At 43.6% G+C, this 27,349-nt stretch overlaps 1 protein-coding gene across 1 annotated transcript; it reads left to right on the top strand.

Annotated features, from left to right (window-relative positions):
• Positions 1–6,871: 6,871 nt before the first annotated feature.
• Positions 6,872–26,430, top strand: eno4 (enolase 4). The gene is made up of 13 exons (XM_069174693.1): positions 6,872–7,039; positions 8,110–8,238; positions 9,385–9,569; positions 10,777–10,910; positions 15,298–15,467; positions 15,554–15,682; positions 15,916–15,984; positions 16,495–16,659; positions 16,778–16,903; positions 17,693–17,867; positions 22,546–22,607; positions 23,786–23,903; positions 24,428–26,430. The coding sequence occupies exons 1-13, from the start codon at positions 6,872–6,874 to the stop codon at positions 24,517–24,519; spliced, it is 1,722 nt and encodes a 573-aa protein (XP_069030794.1). The 3' UTR covers positions 24,520–26,430.
• Positions 26,431–27,349: the final 919 nt, after the last annotated feature.

Genomic DNA, 27,349 nt, shown 5'->3' with positions numbered 1-27,349 from the left:
TGCGGTCCGAGGGCGGCCTGAGCACCGAGGGGCTGCGGCCCGAGAGGCGGCCTGAGAGGCGGCCTGAACTCCGAGGGGCTGCGGCCCGAGAGGCGGCCCGTGGGGCGGCCTGAACTCCGAGGGGCTGCGGCCCGTGGGGCGGCCTGATTCATTTAGTTTATTATGAAGACGCAACTTATTCAATGACTTCCGTTGTAGTTTTAACAAGACCAAATAAAGCATCCTTCAGCTTCCTTTTTTTCATGAAAAAAATAATAAAGCTCTTACAAAAAATTAACAAAAAAAAACCCTTATGAAAAATATTTACAAAAAAATATAACAATAATTATAATTACTATTATTTTTATGATTACCATCAAAGGCATATCTTAAGTGAAAAGGCGGCTATAACTATTATTTGACTCTATTATAGTTAAAAATATACAATGGACGTTTTTTTGCGCGCTCCATGTTAATTCCACTCAAAAGGTCTTCCTTCATTTTTACAGTCTGTAATCATGTTTAAGTGATTGTCTGAATGACACCCGCTAAATGATAATAATTAGGGACCGTTTAGGCAAAAGCATATATATATATATATATATATATATAGGCCTATACATATATAATATATAATTTCTTGTATATACACAACCACTAACACACACACATTTATATACGCGCGCACACACACACACACACACACACACACACACACACACAACATATTTGGTGCGATTCAACTTTTCTTTGACATTAATTATACATGAAGTTATTTCCTGTCAGGCTTATAAACCGTGAGGTGAGTAAATTCATATTTCAAGAATTGCCATATTATAATTGTACTGGGAACAAACAGAATATACGACAGCTTGGTTATTTACGAAGGGACGAACCATGAGGACAAAATCGAAAGAGTTTACAGTCAGAGAGCAGGAAGGCTACAAACACATAAAAGGCAGCAACAGATGTGTTTTTGTGTTTAGAACCTGCAGAGTTCAACCGTAGTCCTCATTTTGTTCTCCATGAAGGAGCTCTTGACTCACTGATGTGTGTTTATGGGCCGGGAGATGATCTGCTCCGAGCTGCAGCACATTATATTGGATATATAATATATATATAGACAAACACACACACACACACACACACACACACACACACACACACACACACACACACACACACACACACACACACACACACACACACACACATATCTTATCGGGACGAAATAACAAATTTAAATAAATAGCATCATCAGCAAATTAATAAATACATAAAACTCCGTTTTACAAACAAAATTAAGCCAAACGTGGAAGACGATGTTTCAAAATAAAAACTCTCTGCGACAATAACTGGACATTTTTTTCACATTAAAAGATGGGAAAAGACAGCAAGATGAAACACTACGGAGTGGCCGTCATTTGTTCTGAATCCAAACGGACTCGGCCTTCCCGCTGCTGCCGGTGTTTCACGGGTCGGAGTGAGAGAGGTGGCCATTATCTCGCCAACAGGATTGTAAAGTCAAGAGTTCATTGTGGGAGGGTGACGGAGGTCACGATCAGGTCAAGGGTTCAGCGTTTCTAGGAAGACGGAGGGCATCATGTTAACACATATATCGGCCATCTGTTATAAAATTATAATGATAAATTGGATGGTTATTATTATTATTATAATGATCCTATTTAAAATAAAGTTTGAGCTCCTTCAGTAACATCTTGAATTACAAAGGGAGACATGTTCTTTCATTGACTGTGTCTTTGTTAGGCTCATACTTACAGGCTAATGTAAGGAGTTGTGCAGACCCTGTGACCTTGTGGGTATCAGTGGTGAGATTGAATGTTTGTGAGTTCAATTCACAGCCTGATAATAATTTGACATTGGACGTAATGAAACGCGCCTGGGTTAAGGCCTTCCAGATAATGTTCTCTCTGGAGGAGGGGGGGGGGACTCCTCTGCTGTGTGAAGCCTCATTCTTGAACAGTCAATAGTGTTTGATTGCCAATACTTCTATTGATGGTTTCCCTGAAGTTGCTCAGAGCGGTTGTTGAAAAGTAGGTCAAATTTGAACCATTTCCATTATAGAGCATGTAAATCTGTTTTGTGTGGCTGCTGTACCTGAACACATCATCACAGAAAAGTAAAAATATCCAGTAAAACGAGTGTTAATGAAAAGAGTGACACAACATATATCCAGTGTCTTCAGTGTCTTGTGTTAATAATGAAGCGAATATACAAGAAGTTCACAATTCACAGTTTAAGGCCTAAATATCACCTCTCAGCTATCGCAATGTGACACAATTCATTTTTTGGTTTTAATGGTCAATTAAACAAACACACAAAACAATAACAGACACAAATTATAATATACAATGTCATGAAAAACAAAGTGCTACTATGTAGTAGCACTTTGTTCTTTGGGTGATATTATATATATTAAATCTTGTTTGTTAAGTTTTTTTTTCATCCGGAGCTCAGATCTTATTGTAAAGATACAGAATTCTGAGGCAGATAACTTTAACCTTGTACATAGATGTCATACATGATGCTTTTAAAGGGGATGACTTGTAACAAGGGACTGTAGAGTTTGAAGTCAAAAGTACAACTCTACACAGAGTAAAAGTTTAGCAAACATTTGTTCAAAATCTCAAATGCAGAAGCAAAGAAAAGTCAGAGGTACAAAAACACAAAACCAGGAACAAGCAGAGATCAAAAACTCCCAAGAGAAGCAACAGCTGGGATCAGCAGGCTGGATGTCTGGTAGGAGCAGCAGAGTGCAACAAGCAACTGGAGCAGGAAGCAGGAAAAAAGAAGCAGGAAGCAGGAAGCAGGAAGCAGCAGACTAAATACACATGAGGGTGTGGAGATAATCGAACACAGGAGCACACAACCAGCGCTCCGATACCCTCACGACCATTTAGTACGCACAACGATTGAGAACAACGTATGTCCGAATACATACAAGGAGAAATGTCACTGTGCCTCAAATACCAGGATGTCCGATGACATCCGTCTTATTTTGCAGGATGTGGCCGCCGTGCTGCTCTGGTGGTTCTGACCCACCGTCCTCCGGGCAGCCGAAGACACGACACATCCAGCTGCAATTTACCAAATGAAAAAGAAGAAAAGGCATTAAAAGGAAACATAACCTTACTGGTTCAAAATCACATCCTGTTTCATTTACTTCAAATGTAGCATCATGATGAATAAACAGGGAGGTCAAAGTTCAAGGTGCAGTTTTATAATGAAGTAGTATTGTAGTACTATTGTTTTATTGTGTCGTGCATACTACAGTACATACTCTGTAAGGGCAGTTACAGTCTGTGCTGAAAGTAAAAAGTAGGTGATGACACAGGCGGGAAGTAAAGACCCCTGAAATTCGAGACGTGGTGAGTTACCAAAGTAAAGAGGAAATGTGAAATAAAGAATGAGAAGGAAACAAAAACAATACTTTTACATTTTATTCAGTAACTCCATCTGACAAGTATTGTTTTTGTAGAGTGAAATAGTATCTCAGCATTAAAGAGCCGTTCTCTCATTGTTCAAAATAAATATATCTTGGTGGGTCAACGCCGCCACCCCCCTCGAGTCCCCACCTCCGGGCGGGCCATTGGTGTCATGCCACCAGTCTCTGGTTGGATCGATGCTGCCTGTTCCTGTTCCACGCTGGGACTTCTAATCCTGTTCCTGTTCCACGGTGGGTCGTTCCAGTTCCTGATACTCATCAGGTTCCACGGTGGGTCGTTCCAGTTCCTGATCCTCGTCAGGTTCCACGGGGGGTCGTTCCAGTTCCTGATCCTCGTCAGGTTCCACGGTGGGTCGTTCCAGTTCCTGATCCTCGTCAGGTTCCACGGGGGGTCGTTCCAGTTCCTGATCCTCGTCAGGTTCCACGGTGGGTCGTTCCAGTTCCTGATCCTCGTCAGGTTCCACGGTGGGTCGTTCCAGTTCCTGATCCTCGTCAGGTTCCACGGTGGGTCGTTCCAGTTCCTGATCCTCGTCAGGTTCCACGGTGGGTCGTTCCAGTTCCTGATCCTGGTCAGGTTCCACGGTGGGTCGTTCCAGTTCCTGATCCTCGTCAGGTTCTACGGGGGGGTCGTTCCAGTTCCTGATCCTCGTCAGGTTTCAAGGGGGGTCGTTCCAGTTCCTGATCCTCGTCAGGTTCCACGGTGGGTCGTTCCAGTTCCTGATCCTCGTCAGGTTCCACGGTGGGTCGTTCCAGTTCCTGATCCTCGTTAGGTTCCACGGTGGCTCGTTCCAGCCACTTCACAACCGGCTCCACCATTGCTGCTGGTTTCCCAATGAGTCTTTGCCGGTCTGTCCAGGTTGGTCTCCAGGTTGGTCTCCAGGCTGTCCTCCAGGCTGTCCTCCAGGTTGTCCTCCAGGTTGTCCTCCAGACTGTCTTCCAGACTGTCCTCCAGGTTGGTCTCCCGGCTGTCCTGCATGTTGGTCTCCAGGTTAGTCTCTAGGTTGGTCTCCAGGTTAGTCTCCAGGTTAGTCTCCAGGTTGGTCTCCAGGCTGTCCTCCAGAGCTGCCCTACCTTTCAGTCCAGCCACCAGACCATCTGCTGGACGTCTCTGCTTCTCTGACTCAGCAGTCGTCAGTATGTCTGCCTGAGTCTCCACGTCCCCGGTACCACAGTCTCCGGTTACGCTGCTCTGCAGCCACCTGTTTTTTAGCCCTCTGGTTCTGTCACCTGATTCATTGCTTCCTGGTTTCTGGACTTTGGACTGTTAGTGTTTCTGCCGCTGGTGTTTTCCACTTGTTTTCAACCTGTTTTCAAGTAAAGACCATTTTACCTGAGAGTCTGAGCCGTAAGTTGGAGTCCTACACCTGGATTCATTCAACCCTTTACCCCGTCCCGTTTTAACCAAGAGCAGAACATCCTCTTGTCAGCTTATACTTCTAATAGTCTTTGAAAGGGCTCTCACCACCTTCCTATACATCAAGGAGGAATAAAGGGAAGAAAAGAGGAACTAATCAATCTGCTTAACAACAAGAGCATCACTGGAACGTCCATGACTGAAGCACTGTTATGAAACCAATAGTGAATCAACATTGATAGAAAGGAACAGAGGAGAAACATTGAATACAGCGAACCAGAGGAACTGAAAGGAGATGAATATGTTTCCATTGAAATTCACACATATCATCAGTCACCAGTGTTAACTGTCCTCCGAGAACAAAACCCTCAGAGTCTCTGTTTAAAGCCATTTCCAACCCCTAATTATGTCCTCATTATGGTTGATCTGAATGGAGAACATCTGGACTTCCACTGCAAAGAAGCCAACCAACATGGCATTGCACTCAAACGAATTCTGACCACCACAAACCTGTCACTCACAAACCAACCAAACAGGCAGCGCAGACCTTATCTCGACCGATCCGGCCCGGTTCTCCGTCTCAGCAGCGTCCACCTGCTCTAACCACATTTTTATTTTATTTGCAATCAACTTCACGAAAGAAATACAACTACAAAACAGCAGCAGAGGAAACATACACGTCAAACATAGTAATCCAGTACATCACTCTGAACACTACGAAGTCAATTTCTCACCTGAGTCAGAGAGAAAACCTTTGACCTCCATTCAAACACCAACCCAGACACTACCCAGACACTACGCCCTCATCCAGCTCTAAGACCCAACAGACAGCAGCGAAGGACAATTCAAATGAAAATGAAATAACTCTGCAGCACGGTGAACATTAATTGTACAATGTCAACAGACACTTAATAATGTGAGAAACATGTCTTAGATCACGGTACCATTGGAGTGGAGACGCAGATTAATATGTTCGAAGATGTAATAAACCTAAACCTTAAAAAAAAAGGGTTTTCTGTTCAGTAATAATACTACAATAAAATGAACCACAGCTGATACCTGCACGTTATATTAAAATGAATTTAAACAGATGATCCAGGTACAGGTGAGGTGTTGTATGAAGGCTGGCCTGGGCCGTCCTTACAGGGACCAACCGATAGGTTGGGGGACTGTCAGAGAGGAGGTGGTGGTGTTGTATGAAGGCTGGCCTGGTCCCTCCTTACAGGGACCAACCATAGGTTGGGGGACTGTCAGAGAGGAGGTGGTGTTGTATGAAGGCTGGCCTGGTCCCTCCTTACAGGGACCAACCAATAGGTTGGGGGACTGTCAGAGAGGAGGTGGTGGTGTTGTATGAAGGCTGGCCTGGTCCCTCCTTACAGGGACCAACCATAGGTTGGAGGACTGTCAGAGAGGAGGTGGTGGTGTTGTATGAAGGCTGGCCTGGGCCGTCCTTACAGGGACCAACCAATAGGTTGGGGGACTGTCAGAGAGGTGGTGGTGTTGTATGAAGGCTGGCCTGGTCCCTCCTTACAGGGACCAACCGATAGGTTGGGGGACTGTCAGAGAGGAGGTGGTGGTGTTGTATGAAGGCTGGCCTGGTCCCTCCTTACAGGGACCAACCATAGGTTGGAGGACTGTCAGAGAGGAGGTGGTGTTATATGAAGGCTGGCCTGGTCCGTCCTTACAGGGACCAACCATAGGTTGGGGGACTGTCAGAGAGGAGGTGGTGGTGTTGTATGAAGGCTGGCCTGGTCCCTCCTTACAGGGACCAACCATAGGTTGGGGGACTGTCAGAGAGCAACGGGCTCACAACTGGAGTTACATCCCGTAAATACCATTTCATTGAAAAACAGTCATTTGAAGTTGAGTGTGTTTCTCTATATTTTATAAATATGTCTTTATTTTTGTGATACTATTTGTTGTAGATATGTTTTGTATTATATGCATATATTGTACGTATTCAAAGAAAATACGGAAGCTGCGCGCGGCGTCGCTTATTTCCAGGGTCACGTGGACACGCTGTTCCCATGGCAACACGCAACACAGAAAACGACAGCGACGCCGCCTGCGCCATGTCTCATCCAGGACCTCCCAGATGTCTGTCCGGAGACTACCGGGACATGTACGACATGAGAAACGCGGCGGCGGAGTTTTACCGCGTTCACAGAGTTCGTGAGGAGGTGGAGAGAGTTCTGAACGAGCTGTTCCTCCTGCAGCCCGCGGACCTGCACGGTTACCTGGTAGGACCTGCTCACCTGCTCACCTGCTGCTGGACCTCGTGTGCGCGCAGCCTTGTTTACATCATATTCTGCTCAGATATTGACTTCATGTTAACCGGCCAGAGATGGATCAGGGTGGTTTCATACAAATAAAATGCATTGCAGCAAAAAGCGCCACAAACAGTGAATCTGCTGTTTTAAATGGAAAACTAACACAACAGGAGTTCTCTGTTATTTCACTGAACGGTTAAAGACAATACGTTTGTAGTTAAGAACTAAAGCACCACCTCCCTCAACATAACCAGGACATCATTGCCTGGTTTAATTTCCTGTCCTCCCTCACCGTTACTGGTCTTCTGGAAGGAAGAGGCAGAAAGCAAGAAACTGAGGTAGAAAGTAGAGAAACTTTGTCCATTGAAACTCAACTCCAGGAGACATTTATAGATGCGCTGACCTGTAATAACTAAATATAATGCAGCCTTACAAAATGCTAGCTGGGCATTAATAAATGTCACATTATGAATAAGTTTTCTTCATTTTTGAGGAAGGACATTCACATTGTCAATATTTTTTTGCACTGTTAGCTCTGGAGGTTTTTACATCGTGTTTTCAATGTTAGATTTTGTTATAAAAAGTCAACGTTATAACTATTTCCGAGGCTTCTCTTTTCACCTCGTGTCATTCAGGTGAGGTGAATGTGTGTCTTCTTACATGTTTGTAGGCAGAGAAGAGGATTTTCTTCCTTTGTGATCAAACTGCAACCACGAAGTGTAATTTTCACTCTGTGTGCAAACATGTTAGTGTGTTGAGAAGAACTTTGCAGAGTTTCGGTGTCGTTATTCAGCAGTAGTCAAAACTCATCCTTAGAAAACACAACAGCTTCTACAAGTGGTGTAACACGTGATTTAAATACATGCTGTGGACACATCTTGCTGTTTTGGTCCAGTGCTATAAAACAATGACGGTTCGAGAGTACTGGAGTAAACAGTGTACATGTGTGGACGTCCTCGGTGAAGGAGAAGTGAAAACTATCCTGCTCAAAGCAGAGAATCACAATGACGTAATACTTTTCTTCTGAACTGTCACTTCAGGCAGATTACTTCACAAACCTCTCTGCAGCCCCACGGATCAGCAGACTGAAGGGACGAGAGGTTTATGACGCCAGAGGAGAACTCTCCATTGAGGCCGAGCTCTTCTGTATCATCCACAACAAGGAAAAGGTAAAGCTCATTTTTCACATTTAGCAAAGATGTCGTGAAAATATCCACCGCATTAAAAATGGGTCTGGTCCTTCTCCTTCTGGTCGTTGTGTCCTCCTTCAGGTTAACTTAGAAACTATTGGAGCAGACTTTAACCAATCGGCCTCCTTCAGAGAAAACACTTGATTTTAACGTCATCTCACGTCACCACACACGGTGATCACTGATTGGTCGAGGAGGTGGAGAGATGATATGGTGGAGGAGGAGGAGGTGGAGGTGGAGAGATGATGTGGTGGAGGAGGAGGAGGTGGAGGTGGAGAGATGATGTGGTGGAGGAGGAGGAGGTGGAGGTGGAGAGATGATATGGTTGAGGAGGAGGAGGTGGAGAGATGATGTGGTGGAGGAGGAGGAGGTGGAGGTGGAGAGATGATATGGTTGAGGAGGAGGAGGTGGAGAGATGATGTGGTGGAGGAGGAGGAGGTGGAGAGATGATGTGGTGGAGGAGGAGGAGGTGGAGGTGGAGAGATGATATGGTTGAGGAGGAGGAGGTGGAGAGATGATGTGGTGGAGGAGGAGGAGGTGGAGAGATGATGTGGTGGAGGAGGAGGAGGTGGAGGTGGAGAGATGATGTGGTGGAGGAGGAGGAGGTGGAGGTGGAGAGATGATATGGTTGAGGAGGAGGAGGTGGAGAGATGATGTGGTGGAGGAGGAGGAGGTGGAGAGATGATGTGGTGGAGGAGGAGGAGGTGGAGGTGGAGAGATGATGTGGTGGAGGAGGAGGAGGTGGAGGTGGAGAGATGATATGGTTGAGGAGGAGGAGGTGGAGAGATGATGTGGTGGAGGAGGAGGAGGTGGAGGTGGAGAGATGATATGGTTGAGGAGGAGGAGGTGGAGAGATGATGTGGTGGAGGAGGAGGAGGTGGAGAGATGATGTGGTGGAGGAGGAGGAGGTGGAGGTGGAGAGATGATATGGTTGAGGAGGAGGAGGTGGAGAGATGATGTGGTTGAGGAGGAGGTGAACGTGGTTGAGGAGGAGGTGAACGTGGTTGAGGAGGAGGTGAATGTGTCAGGAAGTGTTGTGGGCGTCGTGGGGCCTTCTGCTCATCAGACATGACATTCACAACACCAATCGCTGGTGAATATCTGGTTCTTCTCTCCTGCTGTCAGAGCACCTCCTCAGCTGCCATCTCTGGACACTTGACACCTGAGAACACGCCAGCGAACGGCAGACCTGCGAGTGAGGAGAGGGCTGATCATGTGATGACTGCTGTCCAGTGGATCAATCAACCTCTGACCAGCCTGCTCAAAGACCAAAGCCCCTGTGACCAGCTGCAGGTGGACCACATACTCAGGTAGTGTTTGGGCTTCTCTGGAGGAACATCAAAATAATAAAACACACATCATACTCCAAAAATCAAATTGAGATTTTTGGGTTGATTTTATTTATACCTATTATTGTTTATTCAGTATTTTTCATTTTCATTTTTCCTAAATTCACCTTCAGGGGAAAGTTTTAGTGTATTTGCTGTAAATACTGCTGGAGGGACGGCATTTATTTATTTATTATTTATTATTGAGGAAGAGTTACATTTATTCTAATTTGAGATATTTAGGACCCTTCCATTATTTTACCATCGCTTTAATAATGCTTTAAAACAGTGAAATTCAGAAATGTTGGAACCTAACAACTCTATCTGATAGTTATCACATTGAATCTACTGCACTATAAAGTAAACATAATGTAAAAGGTAAACAAACAAACAAATAAATGAATAAGTAGTGCTTCTTTGGTGAATTAGGATCCAGTTGGATCCAGTTAAAGGGTGGACAATGATGACTGCCTGTCTTGTAATGGATTTGAATACAAGCAGTGGGAATGTTTGATATGAATGACAGCTAGAATAGATAATATCCAGTTCATCTTCCAGTAGTTTATGGGGCAAATTGCTGAAAGGCTGAATGAGAAAGGTTGTTATATATTCAGACAGCTTTAGGGGAAAGTAAACTGGTAGGATGCCGTTGTTTTGTTGGACCAGCCTACTATTTCATAAAGTGTACAGTGATTAATGTGGAATTAGCAGCATGGAAGTCCAGCATATCTTCATATTGAAGCACCGACTGGTTGATTTCACAATTGTTTCTTTTTCCTGAAGAGAAAAATAAAAATTTTCTCATCTTAATCTTTTAATTGCATTTGATTTTGTGACAGTTGTTTTCCTTCGAGGTTTCAAAGTAAGACTGGCGTTTTGCAGAGATGCCTGAAGCACATTAGAGGGGACAGTTGGAGATAAGCTGCATGCACACAAAGACTGTGTCATGTGCATGAAAAGGGTTATCATAAGTCTGCTGAACTAATAATATTGTTTGTTTAGATTGCTAATAATGCACCAAGTACAGAACTTTGTTTTACCGGTCAGTAGAGATCACCGGTGCCATAAATACCTCGCAGCTCAGTACCTACAAACTTACACACAATTCCTGTTGCGTGTCATTGGATCTTTGCCTAAAGACTGTTTTCATGACACTAACTTATTCATTTTGTTCTCTGTATTTGCACAGCAATTTCTTCACGGCCCGCTTCCTGGAGGAGAAAGACCTCCAGAAGCAGGAGAGTCATCCTCCAAGCAAACCAGAGGCGGCGCTTCCTTCTCCACCACCTATGAAGACTAAAGAGAAGAAGAGCACTGATAAAAGTAGGCTCGAGGCTAGTCACGCAACAGCACTGCCTCGTGTTCGGTACCAATAAGACATCTTACACCGGCGGCCAAATACTGAGCTCACAATGTGTTTTTATGCCTCTGCACCGGCAGCAGCCAAAGCCACAGGAATTATGTCTTTAATGGAGTTTGTCCCATTCTGGTGAGCAAATTATTTCAAGAACGCCTTCCAGGGACTTTCTTCACTTGGTCCCGAGAATGAACTGATTGGATTTCAGGATCAAAGTGTAAAATGGTTACTGGACCCAAATGCAGCCAAGACAAAAGGCACATGAAGGGTGAGGCAGGTAGACAAATGGAGGAGGAGTCGAAAAGCAGCTGAAACAATGAGCAAAGAGTGCAACAACAAATAGGAGCACACAGATAGAGACACGAGATACACGAAGTACGTGTAACACAGGAATATCAATTTCTATTAGGTGGTTGTCATGTCTCTTTTCCAACAATTATATCTCAAGGACAACACATGGGAAAGTAAAACTACATGAACAAACAAACAAACAAACAAACAAACAAACAAACAAACAAACAAACAAACAAACAAACAAACAAACAAACAAACACAAGAAAAGTCATCAAGCACCCATATACCATGGAGCATAAAGATCAGGTATGTTATCTAATGTGTGACTGATAAACACCCCCCCCCCCCCGCACCACCACTCCCCCGCCCCCACCACCACCACCACCACCCCACTCCACCCCACCCCGCCCCCACCACCACCAACAACTTCCCTCCAGAGAGTTTCCTCCAGAACTAAATAGGTTCTCATGCCTTTTGCTGTTTGTATTCGCAGCACCTCCTAGTAGTGGAGAGGGACCATCCAGCTAGTGTTTAAAATGGCACTTTTTGCAATCCTTGACACCTCTGGAACTTCAAAAAAAAAATTCATATTTATCAAAAACGTGCAGGTTTGGCTATTTGCAAACTGAAGACAATCAGAGAACTTAGAGAATGTTTCGTTGCGGGAAGCGCTACAAATCTGCCGAAAGATGTATGATATGTGGTGAAAACACTCAGTGTAATGTGATTTACATCCATCTTCATGACAATAACAGGTGCAAAGAGCCTTCATTTGTGCTCCAATCTATTAGGCAGCTTTTCCCTCATTATTAGACAACCCTACAGTCATCATTAGGCAGCATTCACAGGAAGTGAAAAGGACGGCTTTCTAATTTGGTATCTGAGCGTTGTAATCTTCAGTATGAACTGCCTTTAGAAAAGAAGACAAAGAGACACCTGTAATGGCATCAGAACATGTAGGTTTATTTTCAGGCTGTTTTTTAAATCTTTGATTTATCTCTTTCTCTCTCTCTCTGCCGCTGTTGTGACATCCGTTGATCAGGTTGAAAAGGAAAGTAAAGTAGTTGAGAGAGATGTCGTGGTAATGATACGTTTATGCGAGTTTGCTTCTGACTACAGCAGCTAAGAGGATCTTCATATCCAATATCCTGCCCTTTGTTAGTGATGATCTGTCTATCAGAGTTATGGAGACATGAAGAGATATAGTTTACCCAATCAGAACGCACCTCTTCTGAGATGTTGTGTCTTCAAGATGACAAGTGAGCAAGATGCTGAAAAAGAGACACGAGAAACTGAATCTGGCTTTGAAGTGAACATGAAGACTTGTAGCATCGTGTTCTTGTTATGTGCTTTGGTTGTGGCAGTGAGGGTCACGTGATGGAAAACGTTCCTGATGAACACGCTACCGATGGAGGACAGTTAACCTGGAAACCCAAAGATCAGAACTAAGAGCAGGAAAGAGTTGAGGGTTGAAAAATAATCAAGAAATGTGCAGCAGAAAAAAGGTTATTCTTTTGTACAATATTAACATGAAATGATCCCGGATGACGACGTCATATTCTAAGTAGAAGCATAATTTATCATCCAATATGAATAGTTGTAACTATCTGTTCGCCTTAACTTCCATATTCCAGTGAACAGATATGATGAATGAGACCGATGAGCCTAAACCTGCAGATGTGAGCAGACAGAGACAGAACTGATGGAAGAAGAGACAAATGTTAAAAATCTTGATGTTAAAAGACAGCAAAACGCTGATGTGGAGGGCTCCCAACAAACAAGGGCAGCAGCAGTGAGTAAAACAGGAGCATGTTGACTGTTATGTGTCAGAATACCAAGAACCCGGCTGCTTTTCCTTTACGTTTTATGTTAAGTTGTGTTAGCAGCACTGGACGCTCTAACTTGCTTTATATCCACTTTTGTTTTTTCTGAGGGTGATGCAAGAGTCGCAGGAGCTCTGCAGCGCTTTCACCAAACTTTAAAGTCAATGTTGAACTCTGACTGAGTTTTCCCAGGACTGAGAAGAAGTTCTGGCTTGGCTGTTACTTGTTGTGCAGGACGTTTGTCAGGAGAGTAGAGGACCTATAGCCCCAGTGAGCTGGTTTTTATTTACATTTTTTAAATGTTTTTATTTTATTGTTTGTTTTGCAGGGACAATGCACACCAATCAGCAGTAAAACTGTAAGTGAGCCAGAGTTAGCCAGAGAGGCTAATTTTCATCTGCTGTCCCCGGCCAGATGTTTGAAGGCAGCCTAAAATGACTAAATTTCAAATAATCGATAAACAGACAGTAACGTATAGACAAAACCAATTCACATATAAGAAAAAGAAAAGTGTACCTACAGTACAAACACATATATAACACTGAGGCACAGAACATACATCAACACTGAACAAGACAAATGCACATATAGGTGAACCAAGCAGGCAGGACAGACAGCACATTAATGCTTGCACACCTGAGTGGCAACAAGCCATTCATTAAGGCTACGTTTGAATGTTTTGTACGTGTTTTTTGTGTGTATGTGTGATGGCAGAGCATTCAACGAGTGTGCTGAATTCACAGATAATGCAGATTTGCTAAAAGAGCTTGACCTATGGTGAAATGACACAATCACCTCTTGAAGCAGATCTAGTGTGTCTGATACTTGGAGTGCGTTGTTTAATAAAATCACTAAGCGGAGGCGGGGCCATGCCATGTACAAATTTAAAAACCAGACACACATCAGTGAATTTAATGAGGTTCTCCCAACTCAAGATATGGTGTTTGATAAGGATATTGCAATGATGGTGACTTTTTGTTTTTTTTTATCGTGTTTTTACAGTTTGTTTATGGAGAATATGGATAGATTTTAATGTTGTGCTGCCCCAATGAGCTGGTTTTTGAGCATTCATTACGTGTACCTTTGGCACTTTGGAGTGACCGATGGAAAATAATTGATCCTCCTGTAAATATCCTTGACACACAAGTGAAGGGTTTTCGTCTCCAATTGTAAATGGCCCACAGGAAGCTTAGCATGGCTTCACCATGTTTGCTTGCTCCTAAGTATAATGGATCTGATTCTGCACAGATTTCAGGAAGGTTGATGCGGTACCAATGCCTGACTGTTACCCAATACCAAAGATTGCATTGATCAGGTAGGTGGTGCAAGATTCCTTATGAAACTGGATCCTCTGAAAGGTTACTGGCAGGTGCCACTGACACAAAGGGCAAAAGAAATCACCAGTTTCAATTCACTTGGGGGATTATTTTAATGAAGTCATGCCTTTTGGGTTGCGGGACGCCCCATCTACGTTCCAGCACTTGATGATGACTGCATATTTGGATCATGTTGTAGTTGGTCAGTTCTTCTTGGGACAATCACGCCCAGCGACTCAAGGCCCTGTTTGATTGCTTGGTTGAGGCCAGTCTGAAGTGTGAGTTTGCTGGAGGCACATGACATATCTGAGCAAGGTTGTGAGAACTAAGGTTGAGGTTGTTGGTGAGGATCCAGTGCTGATAAAAAAAGAAATAGCTGATGTGTTTTTTTGGGTCCGGTGGGGTATTGTTGGAGTTTTTGTCTGAACTTTTCCACTATGATGGCCCCACTGACAAAACTTTCTGGGTGAAAAGGTTGCATTTCTGTGGTCTCCCCAATATCAGGGTGCTTTTGATCTGGTGAAAAACATGCTTTGTTGCTCTCCAGTGCTTGCAGCTCCAAACTTTGAGATGCCTTTTAAAATCCAGGTGGAGGTTCATGGACTCGGTGCTGTAAGAAGGGCAAAGGGGGTATTCAGTTGTCACTAACCGAACTATTCTGTGGTGGAGAGGGAAACACTGGCATTGATCTGGTCCTTGCAGTTGTTGGACTTGTATGTGGGTTGAGGGGTCAACTCAGGGAACAATTTTAACTGACCGAAACCCCCTGACCGTCTCGACCAGGATGCAGAATAACAACCAATGGCTGGTTGCTGTTCCTTCAATCGACACACTTTTCATATCAGAGCCCCAAATGTGCCTTCAAACTGCTTCTGTCACATGAATATGTGTTCTAGTTTGTAATTTTTCTTTCATTACAGGAAAAAAGAGCATTGTTGTGGAGAAGCCTTTCCCTCCAGCAGAACCTCCAGAAGTGGTCCTGAGTGGGAGCTTGGCCGTCGGCACAGTGTCGCTGGCTGTGGCCAAAACTGGGGCACAAATAAAGGACATCCCGCTCTACAAATACACAGCAGAGCTGAAGAATCGAGAGGTTTGACCACATAAGCTCTAACGCTTAAAATCCCACAAACACTGGAGGCAACATATAATAATATTTAAGGAAACTCTTCTGTTCAGGGTCCAACACAGTTTCACATCCCTGTGTCTTTGGTGACATTGCTGAGCTGTGGGAAGACTTCTCCTGGAAAACTCAGTTTACTGGAGGAGGTCGTCCTGATCCCCAAAGTGGGACACCGAGTCAAACAAGTATTTAACTGTCCCGCCATATTTCTGTGCAGTCGGTACGTTTTCTGTCTGTGGCCCACGTCTCTGAGGTGGCCGTTGGTGTGGATACGTTCACTGTTTTTAAAGTTCTTTGCTTCCTCTTTGGTTTTTATGATCTGGTATATTATTGGTAAAACACCTTGGTTCGTATATATGCTTTTTTTCCCCCACTACATCGTTTCTGAAATGCACTGAACTGTGAACTTCTTCAACAGATCATCACAATGACCCTCCAGTTACAAAAGGAGATGATGAGAATTATCAACACTTCCACAAAAGCTGGGGTGAGGGACATCGCTATTTATTCTCTCTAAGAAACAGAGTTCACGAGAGCAGAGGATATGTACATAAAGGGAGAGTTCTATTGGAATTTCATGGGTAATCTTTAAATATTGGTATGCAGGCCTAAAAGTATGTTGAAATTGCTTATTAAAGTATTGAATATTTCCTCTATTTACCTTCTTAATACTGCTTTGGTACTGTATAGAAATATCTCCGGCATTGTTCAGTGACCCCCAGAACTTTCATTCATAATGTGAACAGTGCAGAATGTGAGTGGGACACTCAGCTTCTAATAACCTTGCAGCGACAACAGTCTTATTTAAACCTACAGAATGAATATATACTCATCTATTGTCATTCACATGTAGCTTCAGCTAACCTACTTTTCAGCAGACGTATTCAGGGACCAGAGATGTAAAGAACAATGCATGTGACTGTATGAATTCATTTGGATATGTAAAAAGACAAGACACAGAGATTGTTGACGTGGTGATCGATGTGTTTTCCCCGAGGCCAACCAGGCCGTTGTGTGTAACTGTGGAGCGCTGGCTGGGAACTTTGAGCGACCCGAACAGCCTCTGGATCTGGTCACTGAGGCCTGTTGTAACCTCGACCTTGCACTAGGAACAGAGATCCATTTAGCGCTGAACTGTGCTGCCCCTGAGCTAATGGACTATGTAAGTTGACAAAAGGTAGTCAAAGGGCTCATGGGAGTCCTTCTATACAGGCAAACACAGTTTGTCACAGCAGATAAAGAAACAAGTTGTGGAGAGTTTGTCTTCTTCTCTTCCTCAGTCTAAAGGGAAGTATGAAATTACAACAGGAGTTCTGAAGTCTCCAGATGAACTCGTGGATGTGTACCAAACCCTCATCAGCAAATACCCAGCGGTGGTGGCAATAATCGATCCATTTAGGAGAGAGGTCAGTTGAAAACATGTTCATTCTGTCATCAACATTTTATACATTTTTATACGTTGATTTCTCTGTAGTTTCTGCACCTGACACTGAGGACAAAAGAAAATTCCTGAATATCTGTTCATGTTATTCATCCAATCCGAATACAGAGATAGCTTTAAACTTGATGTTAAAGGATGAGGGTTATGGTATTTGTGATCTTTTTACTGGCAAACCAAAGGAAAATACCAAAACCAACAATGTGTTAATTCTCTCAGTTCTTTCTGACTCCATGTGGCTTCCAGCTCCAAGCCCTGTGGTCCCTACTGAAGAAGCACAGAGAAAAGCCCGATAAATAAAGTTTTATTTTTAATAAGTACTCAGACATGTGATTAAAAATAGCAGTTTACTGCAACAAATGACTATTTTCATCCACCAGTTAATAAAAAATTTTCTGATGAAACTGTGGAACAGGTTAGTTATAAAGCATCCGTTGCCATAGTTACAGGTGCAGACTTGCTGATGCTCCTTTCTGGAGTTCACCCTGGTTTACTGTAAACACCTTCATTCAACACAACATCTGACTTATTAGTGTCACAGATTTTGTTCTTCTAGTCATGAGCAGCTCACAAACTTTTTATTTACCTGTAGGGCTCCGTGCAGAACTTCATCAGTCACGTGGTTTTAGAAGTAATGTTTCTTTGTGTTCAAGTGTTTATGTGGATAACAGTTGGTTCATATAAGTATGGATGATCATTTCTTCATCTCTTACACCTGTGCTCCTCTTCCTTTATGTGTGTGTTCTTGCTCTGGAAGGACACAGACCAGTGGGAGAAGCTAAGCAATGCAATTGGAGATTCATGTTCGTTGCTCTCTGACATCACCTACAAGTCACAAGCTCCGCCCCTTCCTGGAGTCAGAGGTCATATAATGAAACACGGCCACAACACAACAGTCAGTGACTTGATCCGCATCACCTCAGAGCAACAAGGTAATTGGTGGAGTTGAGAAGAGGAGGCTGAATCAGTGCTGGCAAGGAGAGTTGATCGTCTCAGCTCCTGTCGAAACCTGTTTGTTTAGTTACAAGTTGCATAAAAAAAGGAGTGAGGCAACAAAACGCTCTGAGCCTTCTCCTGCTGTGTGCATGGAGCTGTGATGGAAAGTTACGTTGCTCGATCAACGTCAGCTCCAGAGTCACACATGTTTTTATGACTATTTGTCTGGGCACACCTGTGATGTCACCATGGACTTGAGCAGAGAGAGCACATCAGGTTTTGGCTCAAACTCAAGGAATCATCAGCAAAGACCCGTAAAATGCTCCAGAACACCGACAGCAGTAAAAAAGGGACTTCAGCATTTCAGAGGAGTTGGGTTGTGATGTTGTGATGTTGGGTTGTGATGTTGTGATGTTGTGATGTTGTGATGTTGGGTTGTGATGTTGTGATGTTGTGATGTTGGGTTGTGATGTGATGTTGGGTTGTGATGTTGTGATGTTGGGTTGTGATGTTGGGTTGTGATGTTGTGATGTTGTGATGTTGGGTTGTGATGTTGTGGTGTTGGGTTGTGATGTTGTGATGTTGGGTTGTGATGTTGGGTTGTGATGTTGTGATGTTGTGATGTTGGGTTGTGATGTTGTGGTGTTGGGTTGTGATGTTGTGATGTTGGGTTGTGATGTTGGGTTGTGATGTTGTGATGTTGTGATGTTGGGTTGTGATGTTGTGATGTTGGGTTGTGATGTTGTGATATTGTGATGTTGGGTTGTGATGTGATGTTGTGATGTTGTGATGTTGTGATGTGATGTTGTGATGTGATGTTGTGATGTGATGTTGTGATGTTGTGATGTGATGTTGTGATGTTGTGATGTGATGTTGTGATGTGATGTTGTGATGTTGGGTTGTGATGTTGTGATGTGATGTTGTGATGTTGTGATGTTGTGATGTTATGTTGTGTTGTGATGTGATGTGTTGTGATGTGATGTTGTGATGTGATGTTGTGATGTGATGTTGTGATGTGATGTTGTGATGTGATGTTGTGATGTTGTGATGTGATGTTGTGATGTGATGTTGTGATGTGATGTTGTGATGTTGTGATGTGATGTTGTGTTGTTGTGATGTGATGTTGTGTTGTTGTGATGTGATGTTGTGATGTTGTGATGTGATGTTGTGATGTGATGTTGTGATGTGATGTTGTGATGTTGTGTTGTGTTGTGATGTGATGTGATGTTGTGATGTGATGTGATGTTGTGATGTTGTGATGTGATGTTGTGATGTTGTGATGTTGTGATGTGATGTGATGTGATGTTGTGATGTGATGTTGTGATGTGATGTTGTGATGTGATGTTGTGACGTTGTGATGTTGTGATGTGATGTGATGTTGTGATGTTGTGATGTGATGTTGTCATGTTGTGATGTTGTGATGTGATGTGATGTGATGTTGTCATGTTGTGATGTTGTGATGTGATGTGATGTTGTGATGTGATGTTGTGACGTTGTGATGTGATGTTGTGTTGTTGTGATGTGATGTTGTGTTGTTGTGATGTGATGTTGTGATGTTGTGATGTGATGTGATGTTGTGATGTTGTGATGTGATGTTGTGATGTGATGTTGTGATGTTGTGATGTGATGTTGTGATGTGATGTTGTGATGTGATGTTGTGATGTGATGTTGTGATGTGATGTTGTGACGTTGTGATGTGATGTTGTGTTGTTGTGATGTGATGTTGTGATGTTGTGTTGTGATGTGATGTTGTGATGTTGTGATGTGATGTTGTGATGTTGTGATGTGATGTTGTGATGTGATGTTGTGATGTGATGTTGTGATGTTGTGATGTGATGTTGTGATGTGATGTTGTGATGTGATGTTGTGATGTTGTGATGTGATGTTGTGATGTTGTGATGTGATGTTGTGATGTGATGTTGTGATGTTGTGATGTGATGTTGTGATGTGATGTTGTGATGTGATGTTGTGATGTTGTGATGTGATGTTGTGATGTTGTGATGTGATGTTGTGTTGTTGTGATGTGATGTTGTGTTGTTGTGATGTGATGTTGTGATGTTGTGTTGTGAAGTGATGTGATGTTGTGATGTGATGTGATGTTGTGATGTTGTGATGTGATGTTGTGATGTGATGTTGTGATGTTGTGATGTTGTGATGTGATGTGATGTTGTGATGTGATGATGTGATGTTGTGATGTGATGTTGTGACGTTGTGATGTTGTGATGTGATGTGATGTTGTGATGTTGTGATGTGATGTGATGTTGTGATGTGATGTTGTGACGTTGTGATGTGATGTTGTGTTGTTGTGATGTGATGTTGTGTTGTTGTGATGTGATGTGATGTTGTGATGTTGTGATGTGATGTTGTCATGTTGTGATGTTGTGATGTGATGTTGTGATGTTGTGATGTTGGGTTGTGATGTTGTGATGTTGGGTTGTGATGTTGTGATGTGATGTTGTGATGTTGGGTTGTGATGTGATGTTGGGTTGTGATGTTGTGATGTTGGGTTGTGATGTTGTGATGTTGTGATGTTGGGTTGTGATGTTGTGATGTTGGGTTGTGATGTTGTTATATTGTGATGTTGGGTTGTGATGTGATGTTGGGTTGTGATGTTGGGTTGTGATGTTGTGATGTGATGTGATGTTGGGTTGTGATGTTGTGATGTGATGTTGTGATGTTGTGATGTGATGTTGTGATGTGATGTGATGTTGGGTTGTGATGTTGTGATGTGATGTTGTGATGTTGTGATGTGATGTTGTGATGTGATGTTGTGATGTTGGGTTGTGATGTTGTGATGTTGTGATGTGATGTGATGTTGTGATGTTGTGATGTGATGTTGTGTTGTTGTGATGTGATGTTGTGATGTTGTGATGTGATGTGATGTGATGTTGTGATGTGATGTTGTGTTGTTGTGATGTGATGTTGTGTTGTTGTGATGTGATGTTGTGATGTTGTGATGTGATGTTGTGATGTTGTGATGTTGTGATGTGATGTTGTGATGTTGTGATGTGATGTTGTGATGTGATGTTGTGATGTGATGTTGTGATGTTGTGATGTGATGTTGTGATGTTGTGATGTGATGTTGTGTTGTTGTGATGTGATGTGTTGTTGTGATGTGATGTTGTGATGTTGTGTTGTGATGTGATGTGATGTTGTGATGTGATGTGATGTTGTGATGTTGTGATGTGATGTTGTGATGTGATGTGATGTTGTGATGTGATGTTGTGATGTGATGTTGTGACGTTGTGATGTTGTGATGTGATGTGATGTTGTGATGTTGTGATGTTGTGATGTGATGTGATGTTGTGATGTTGTGATGATGTGATGTGATGTTGTCATGTTGTGATGTTGTGATGTTGTGATGTGATGTTGTGATGTTGTGATGTTGTGATGTGATGTGATGTTGTGATGTGATGTTGTGACGTTGTGATGTGATGTTGTGTTGTTGTGATGTGATGTTGTGTTGTTGTGATGTGATGTGATGTTGTGATGTTGTGATGTGATGTTGTCATGTTGTGATGTTGTGATGTGATGTTGTGATGTGATGTTGTGATGTTGTGATGTTGTGATGTGATGTTGTGATGTGATGTTGTGACGTTGTGATGTGATGTTGTGTTGTTGTGATGTGATGTTGTGTTGTTGTGATGTGATGTGTTGTTGTGATGTGATGTTGTGATGTTGTGATGTGATGTTGTGATGTGATGTGATGTGATGTTGTGATGTGATGTTGTGATGTTGTGATGTGATGTTGTGATGTGATGTTGTGATGTTGTGTTGTGATGTTGTGATGTTGTGATGTGATGTTGTGATGTGATGTGATGTGATGTTGTGATGTGATGTTGTGATGTTGTGATGTGATGTTGTGATGTTGTGATGTGATGTTGTGATGTGATGTTGTGATGTGATGTGATGTGATGTTGTGATGTTGTGATGTGATGTTGTGATGTGATGTGATGTGATGTTGTGATGTTGTGATGTGATGTTGTGATGTTGTGATGTTGTGATGTGATGTTGTGATGTAATGTTGTGATGTGATGTTGTGTTGTTGTGATGTGATGTTGTGTTGTTGTGATGTGATGTTGTGTTGTTGTGATGTGATGTTGTGATGTTGTGATGTGATGTTGTGATGTGATGTGATGTGATGTTGTGATGTGATGTTGTGATGTTGTGATGTGATGTTGTGATGTGATGTTGTGTTGTTGTGATGTGATGTTGTGATGTTGTGATGTGATGTTGTGATGTGATGTTGTGATGTGATGTTGTGATGTGATGTGATGTGATGTTGTGATGTTGTGATGTGATGATGTGATGTTGTGATGTTGTGATGTGATGTGATGTGATGTTGTGATGTGATGTTGTGATGTGATGTGATGTGATGTTGTGATGTGATGTTGTGATGTGATGTTGTGAAACTTCAAATATTTGGTTGAGACGACTTGAATTTCTGTTTTCTGTTGAGTTGTCCAACGTAACAGTGCAGCTGCTCACAGTGCTTTGAAAAGTCCATGCTGTGATCTCAGATGTAGATCTGGAAGAGCGGTCACAAAAACACGCTGTCACCCTAATGTCACGGTGCTGCTCTGCATTTACCTCCAACAGAAACATAACTGAGAACCTGTGAAGACATTGATTTAATGGAGGATTACGTATCATGTGTTTACTTGTTGACTTCAGGGGCAGTGCTGATGGGAACAACATGCAGCGAGCCCTGCGGTGAAGACTCTTTCTCAGATATCGTAAGTCTTCATCTCTTTCCTCCTGCTTCCAGCTCCTGTCAGAGACCATCTCTGCATCTCTGCAGTCTTTCTGTTCAACGGCCTCATGTCAGAGCAGCAGCCATCTGCAGTAACGATGTGTTGTAATTGTCAACGAAGCGTTAGTCAATGATAAAAGTCTTCGGTAACCAAGTTTCCATTCGTCCTTCAGTGTCCGTCTCCTCATCGCTACAGACTTGGTCTAGATAGGAAACACTAGTTACCAGCTAACACCTCCATCACAGTGACCACAAAACCACGGTTTACAGACCTGGAGAGGGAACACACTGCATGTCCCTCTGTCCCTCTCTCTGTCCTCTACCCGGTCTGGGTGGAGGTGAGCAGGATGTGGGTGGAGGTGAACAGGATGTGGGTGGAGGTGTGGAGGTGTTACTTCAGGAGGGTTCAGTCTGCCCGCTGCTGGTTAGTTTTACAGAATTAGTTTTGCTCCGTTCACTGAAAGCAATAATCACATGCATTTTATTTTGTTTTAAATTTGATATGGAGTACTTCTCTGTATTATATATACGCTATTAAATATGACATCTGTTTCTGTTGACTTCCTGCAGCAGCACCTCCGTTTCTGAACGGCTGTAGTTGTTCTTCCTCTTATATTCCGCTGATCCACCGCCATTATTTATGTTTCTCTCAACTTCTCTCTTCTGTCTCACTTCCTGTGACTCCGTGTGCACACGGCACTGCAGTCTCATGTCCTTTTATGGGCATTGGCAGGGCGTTTACTTATGCTAATTAGGAACAAGTGGCACGCGCTTTCAATTCACGAGGACCGCGGGATTCATCGAGATAAGAAAGCAGGTGCGAACAAATCCGGGGTTTAAGAACGCGTCGTGAATCTGACAGAGACTTTTTCTTTGGACATTTTTTAAGAACAAATTTAAGAAAATTCTTAAGAAGATATTGGTGAATGAGGCCCAATGTTTTAGAAACATGTTGTGTCTTTGTTTTACATTTTTTATTTTCAAAACCAAATGCATTAGTATTGTAATGGTGTTCTGGATTTGCCATCCAAAGTGTTTCTCACTGAATCGCAGGACATTTGTAAAACATGTTTTGTTTGTTTTGGCAGGAAATGAACTCCGTATGTCTCCTCAGCACCAGTTTGTGTCTCACATGCTGCTGCTGCTCTCCTCCCCCTTTAGGCTGTCGGTCTGGGCCTGGACTATGTCAAACTGGGAGGTCTCAGCGGTGCTGAGAGGATGACTAAATACAACCGGCTTATTTCTATAGAAGAGGAACTGTCCCAACAGGGAATCCTGGGTACGTTTTTATACTCCCTCCCTTGTCTCTCTTCTTTTTTTTCAGTTGGACAGAGAAAAAGGAGACATGACAAAGCCAGAGAGAGACAGAAAGAGGCAGTAATGCCTGGGCTCGAGAGCTCACATCTCTCTCAGTGATGGATGTGAAAGGAAACTGTGTGTGAGGAATCATACAAATGTGTATTTGTGTGTGTGAGTGGAAGAATGAAAACCTCATGCCTTCAATCTGTTAATTAGCTGCCTAATTACTTCAAGGACAAATACTTTCCCTTCCAACGTTTCCAAAAACCACACAGGGACACCAGAGGGTTAATGAGAGATGAGTACGTATCTGTGTGTCATCAGCCGGTTTTATTCAGCATGTGGTATCAACACAGACCTCAAACAGCGATAAACATGCTGAAACACAGATGAAGTGAAAGGCTCAGTGTGCTGCACAAATGGGACTTCAGCAGCGTCATCACAAATGTCTGCGGTCCAGCTTTTGTGCGTTCAATTTTTGTCATTATTCTGTGTCGTCCACAGTCTGTAAAGAGAAGCACCCCCCTCCTCTGTTCCCTGAGAAACCACAGGAGCAGTCGGCCGCTGCAGAGAGAAGTGAGTCTGACGTGGCCTGAAGGAGGGCGGCTCGCAGCCGGTCGGGTTTAAACAAGCCTTCAAATGTGTCGCCGCTCCAACGTTGGATTTCCATTCTGCTGTTATCGCTTACTTTACCTTAAAAAACCTGCATGAATGTAGTTTTCCCATTTGTTTCCTCTCGTTGCCCCTCCTCTCGTTGCCCCTCCTCTCGTTGCCCCTCCTCTCGTTTCCCCTCCACTCGTTGCCCCTCCTCTCGTTGCCCCTCCTCTCGTTGCCCCTCCACTCGTTGCCCCTCCTCTCGTTGCCCCTCCACTCGTTGCCCCTCCTCTCGTTGCCCCTCCACTCGTTGCCCCTCCACTCGTTGCCCCTCCTCTCGTTGCCCCTCCTCTCGTTTCCCCTCCACTCGTTGCCCCTCCACTCGTTGCCCCTCCTCTCGTTGCCCCTCCACTCGTTGCCCCTCCACTCGTTGCCCCTCCACTCGTTGCCCCTCCTGTCGTTGCCCCTCCTCTCGTTGCCCCTCCTCTCGTTGCCCCTCCACTCGTTGCCCCTCCTCTCGTTGCCCCTCCTCTCGTTGCCCCTCCACTCGTTGCCCCTCCACTCGTTGCCCCTCCTCTCGTTGCCCCTCCTCTCGTTGCCCCTCCACTCGTTGCCCCTCCTCTCGTTGCCCCTCCACTCGTTGCCCCTCCTCTCGTTGCCCCTCCTCTCGTTGCCCCTCCTCTCGTTGCCCCTCCTCTCGTTGCCCCTCCTCTCGTTGCCCCTCCACTCGTTGCCCCTCCTCTCGTTGCCCCTCCTCTCGTTGCCCCTCCTCTCGTTGCCCCTCCTCTCGTTGCCCCTCCACTCGTTGCTCCTTCAGGTATACGAGGTGTGATGCTGTGTGAGGTGTGACTACTGAGTGTCAACATGAACCTTTGTTTGCTTGATCTCTGTGTTGTGATACGTCAGCATGCATATTAATAAAAGGACCAGCAACCTCTCCATTGGTGTTGTGTTGTATCGCTATGCTGCTGTTGTCTCTCGGACCGGTCCAGATGTTCTGGTTCTGAGACTGAGTCTGCCTCCTTCAGAGCTTTCGTCTTGTTAAAGTGGACTTTTTTCTTCCCACTGTTGCTCATGGTTTCTCTCTACAATGTAAGATCTCAACCTTTCTATGTTGAGGACCCTGACATGACATATGTTGTTATTTAGGAGTATATAAATAAAACTGAACTGAATTATAAATTTGTAGGAGTGAGTAGAATATCATCTGGTGGCCCGTTCTGCAGAGGGTCTCTGTGTCAACATCCACTTGGGTGATCTAGTTTATATTGTGCTGATTTGTTGTAAAGTTGTGCTTCATTAAATCATTATAATAGTTATGCGTTAGGTAAATAACACACGAAAAACCCAAGTAAGGTCGTATTGATCCAACATTAAAGAACTATTAAGCTGTAACCACCAACTACATTCAATATCTATGGCTACAAAATATTTTCTGAAATAAGCAATTAAATAAGGAAGGAAATGTCAAGAAATAGTCAAAAGACAACATATTTTAATTATTTTTCCAAATGTTATTTTTTTTTCTGACCAGCATTCATAAGCTGAAACCATCAAATGTTCACATCGAAGGAGCTGCTGTCAGACCGTTTTAGTATTTAATCAGTTGTTGCCTAATTGTTTTCTTTCGCTACAGTTCTGGTTTATTTCTGTTTTTGGGGACATAATGAAACACAGTGAATAATGGACTCAGTGTTTCTCAGCTGTGTCTCGTGTGTCCTCAGGTTGGTCCGGCCGTGCTTGAAATAATTATTTCGTTTTTCTTTTCAACACCAGCATCATTTAACTCATCACGATTTAATGATCCTTCTATTCTTAGATGACTTACAGTTATACAAATGCTTAATTCTACATATGTCATGTGTACTTTAATGTCACGCAAAATAGATGAAATAAAAAATGTTCCCCCTTTGCTAATTCTTCCAGTTGTGTTTCTTCGGCGTCTTGGCGGCTCACCCTCAGTGTTGCTGTAAATGTCAGCGAGTGAAGACAACCTCTAATCAATGAAACGTGAAGACACAAACTGGACACAGTAACGTCTCCGCCGAGGTTCCCGGCAGGCGATCGCTGTGTTTGGGAAATAAATTAAATGACTAACAAAACAGGTCAAATTAAGTGTTTCCCAGACGCACTAAAAGGACCTCCCTAATTGCTGGTCCCTGAAGGGACAAAAACACAAAAACAACAAAACATGATATTGTATTGGCCCGATGACGAGGAAGACGGAGTGGTGAGAATGGGCCGCGGCGGCGAAGAGGCCGAGGGAAGAAAAGAACTCAGCATGGCTCGTGTAATTGCATGTTTTGCCTCAATCGGCGACGTGCGTACCGTCCGTCAATCAACGTCAGCCAGTCCGGCGGCTCGAGCAGATGGCGGAGGAAAGAATCGAGTCGGTCATTGACTTTGTTTCTGCTCGGCAAAGGGAGAGGGAGGCAGCAGCTCCGAGGAACACCGCCGTCACTCCTCTGACTCAAAGACGATGTTATACATCGGTATATTATCGAGCTTCCACCAGAACAACCTCATTAGACATGGAGGAGATGAGGAGGCAGAGACTCGATCAATACAAAGGCTTTCTCTTCTTTCCATTCCACTGTCGCTCCAGCAGGTCGGCCGCTCACGGACACGCTAGCCTCCGACACGTCATCCAGGATAATCCACACGTCCTCATGCTACTTCAGTCATGAGAAAACGGAGGAGGCAACGACTAACGTGCTCTCGGCACAAGTGATTAGTTTTCTGAATCTCCTCACAGACCATTTCCTGTTTCTATGAGGTCCAGTGTTGAGACTAAATCTGCTGTTAAATAAAATTAAAGTGTGACTTCCTCGG

This window comes from Embiotoca jacksoni, unplaced genomic scaffold (assembly GCF_022577435.1).
Source record: "Embiotoca jacksoni isolate LCO1_2020_lvr unplaced genomic scaffold, fEmbJac1.0.p SCAF_60, whole genome shotgun sequence".
Taxonomy (NCBI): domain Eukaryota; kingdom Metazoa; phylum Chordata; class Actinopteri; family Embiotocidae; genus Embiotoca; species Embiotoca jacksoni.
The sequence above is the reverse complement of the archived record's forward strand: the minus strand, read 5'-3'. Positions and strand labels throughout refer to the sequence as shown.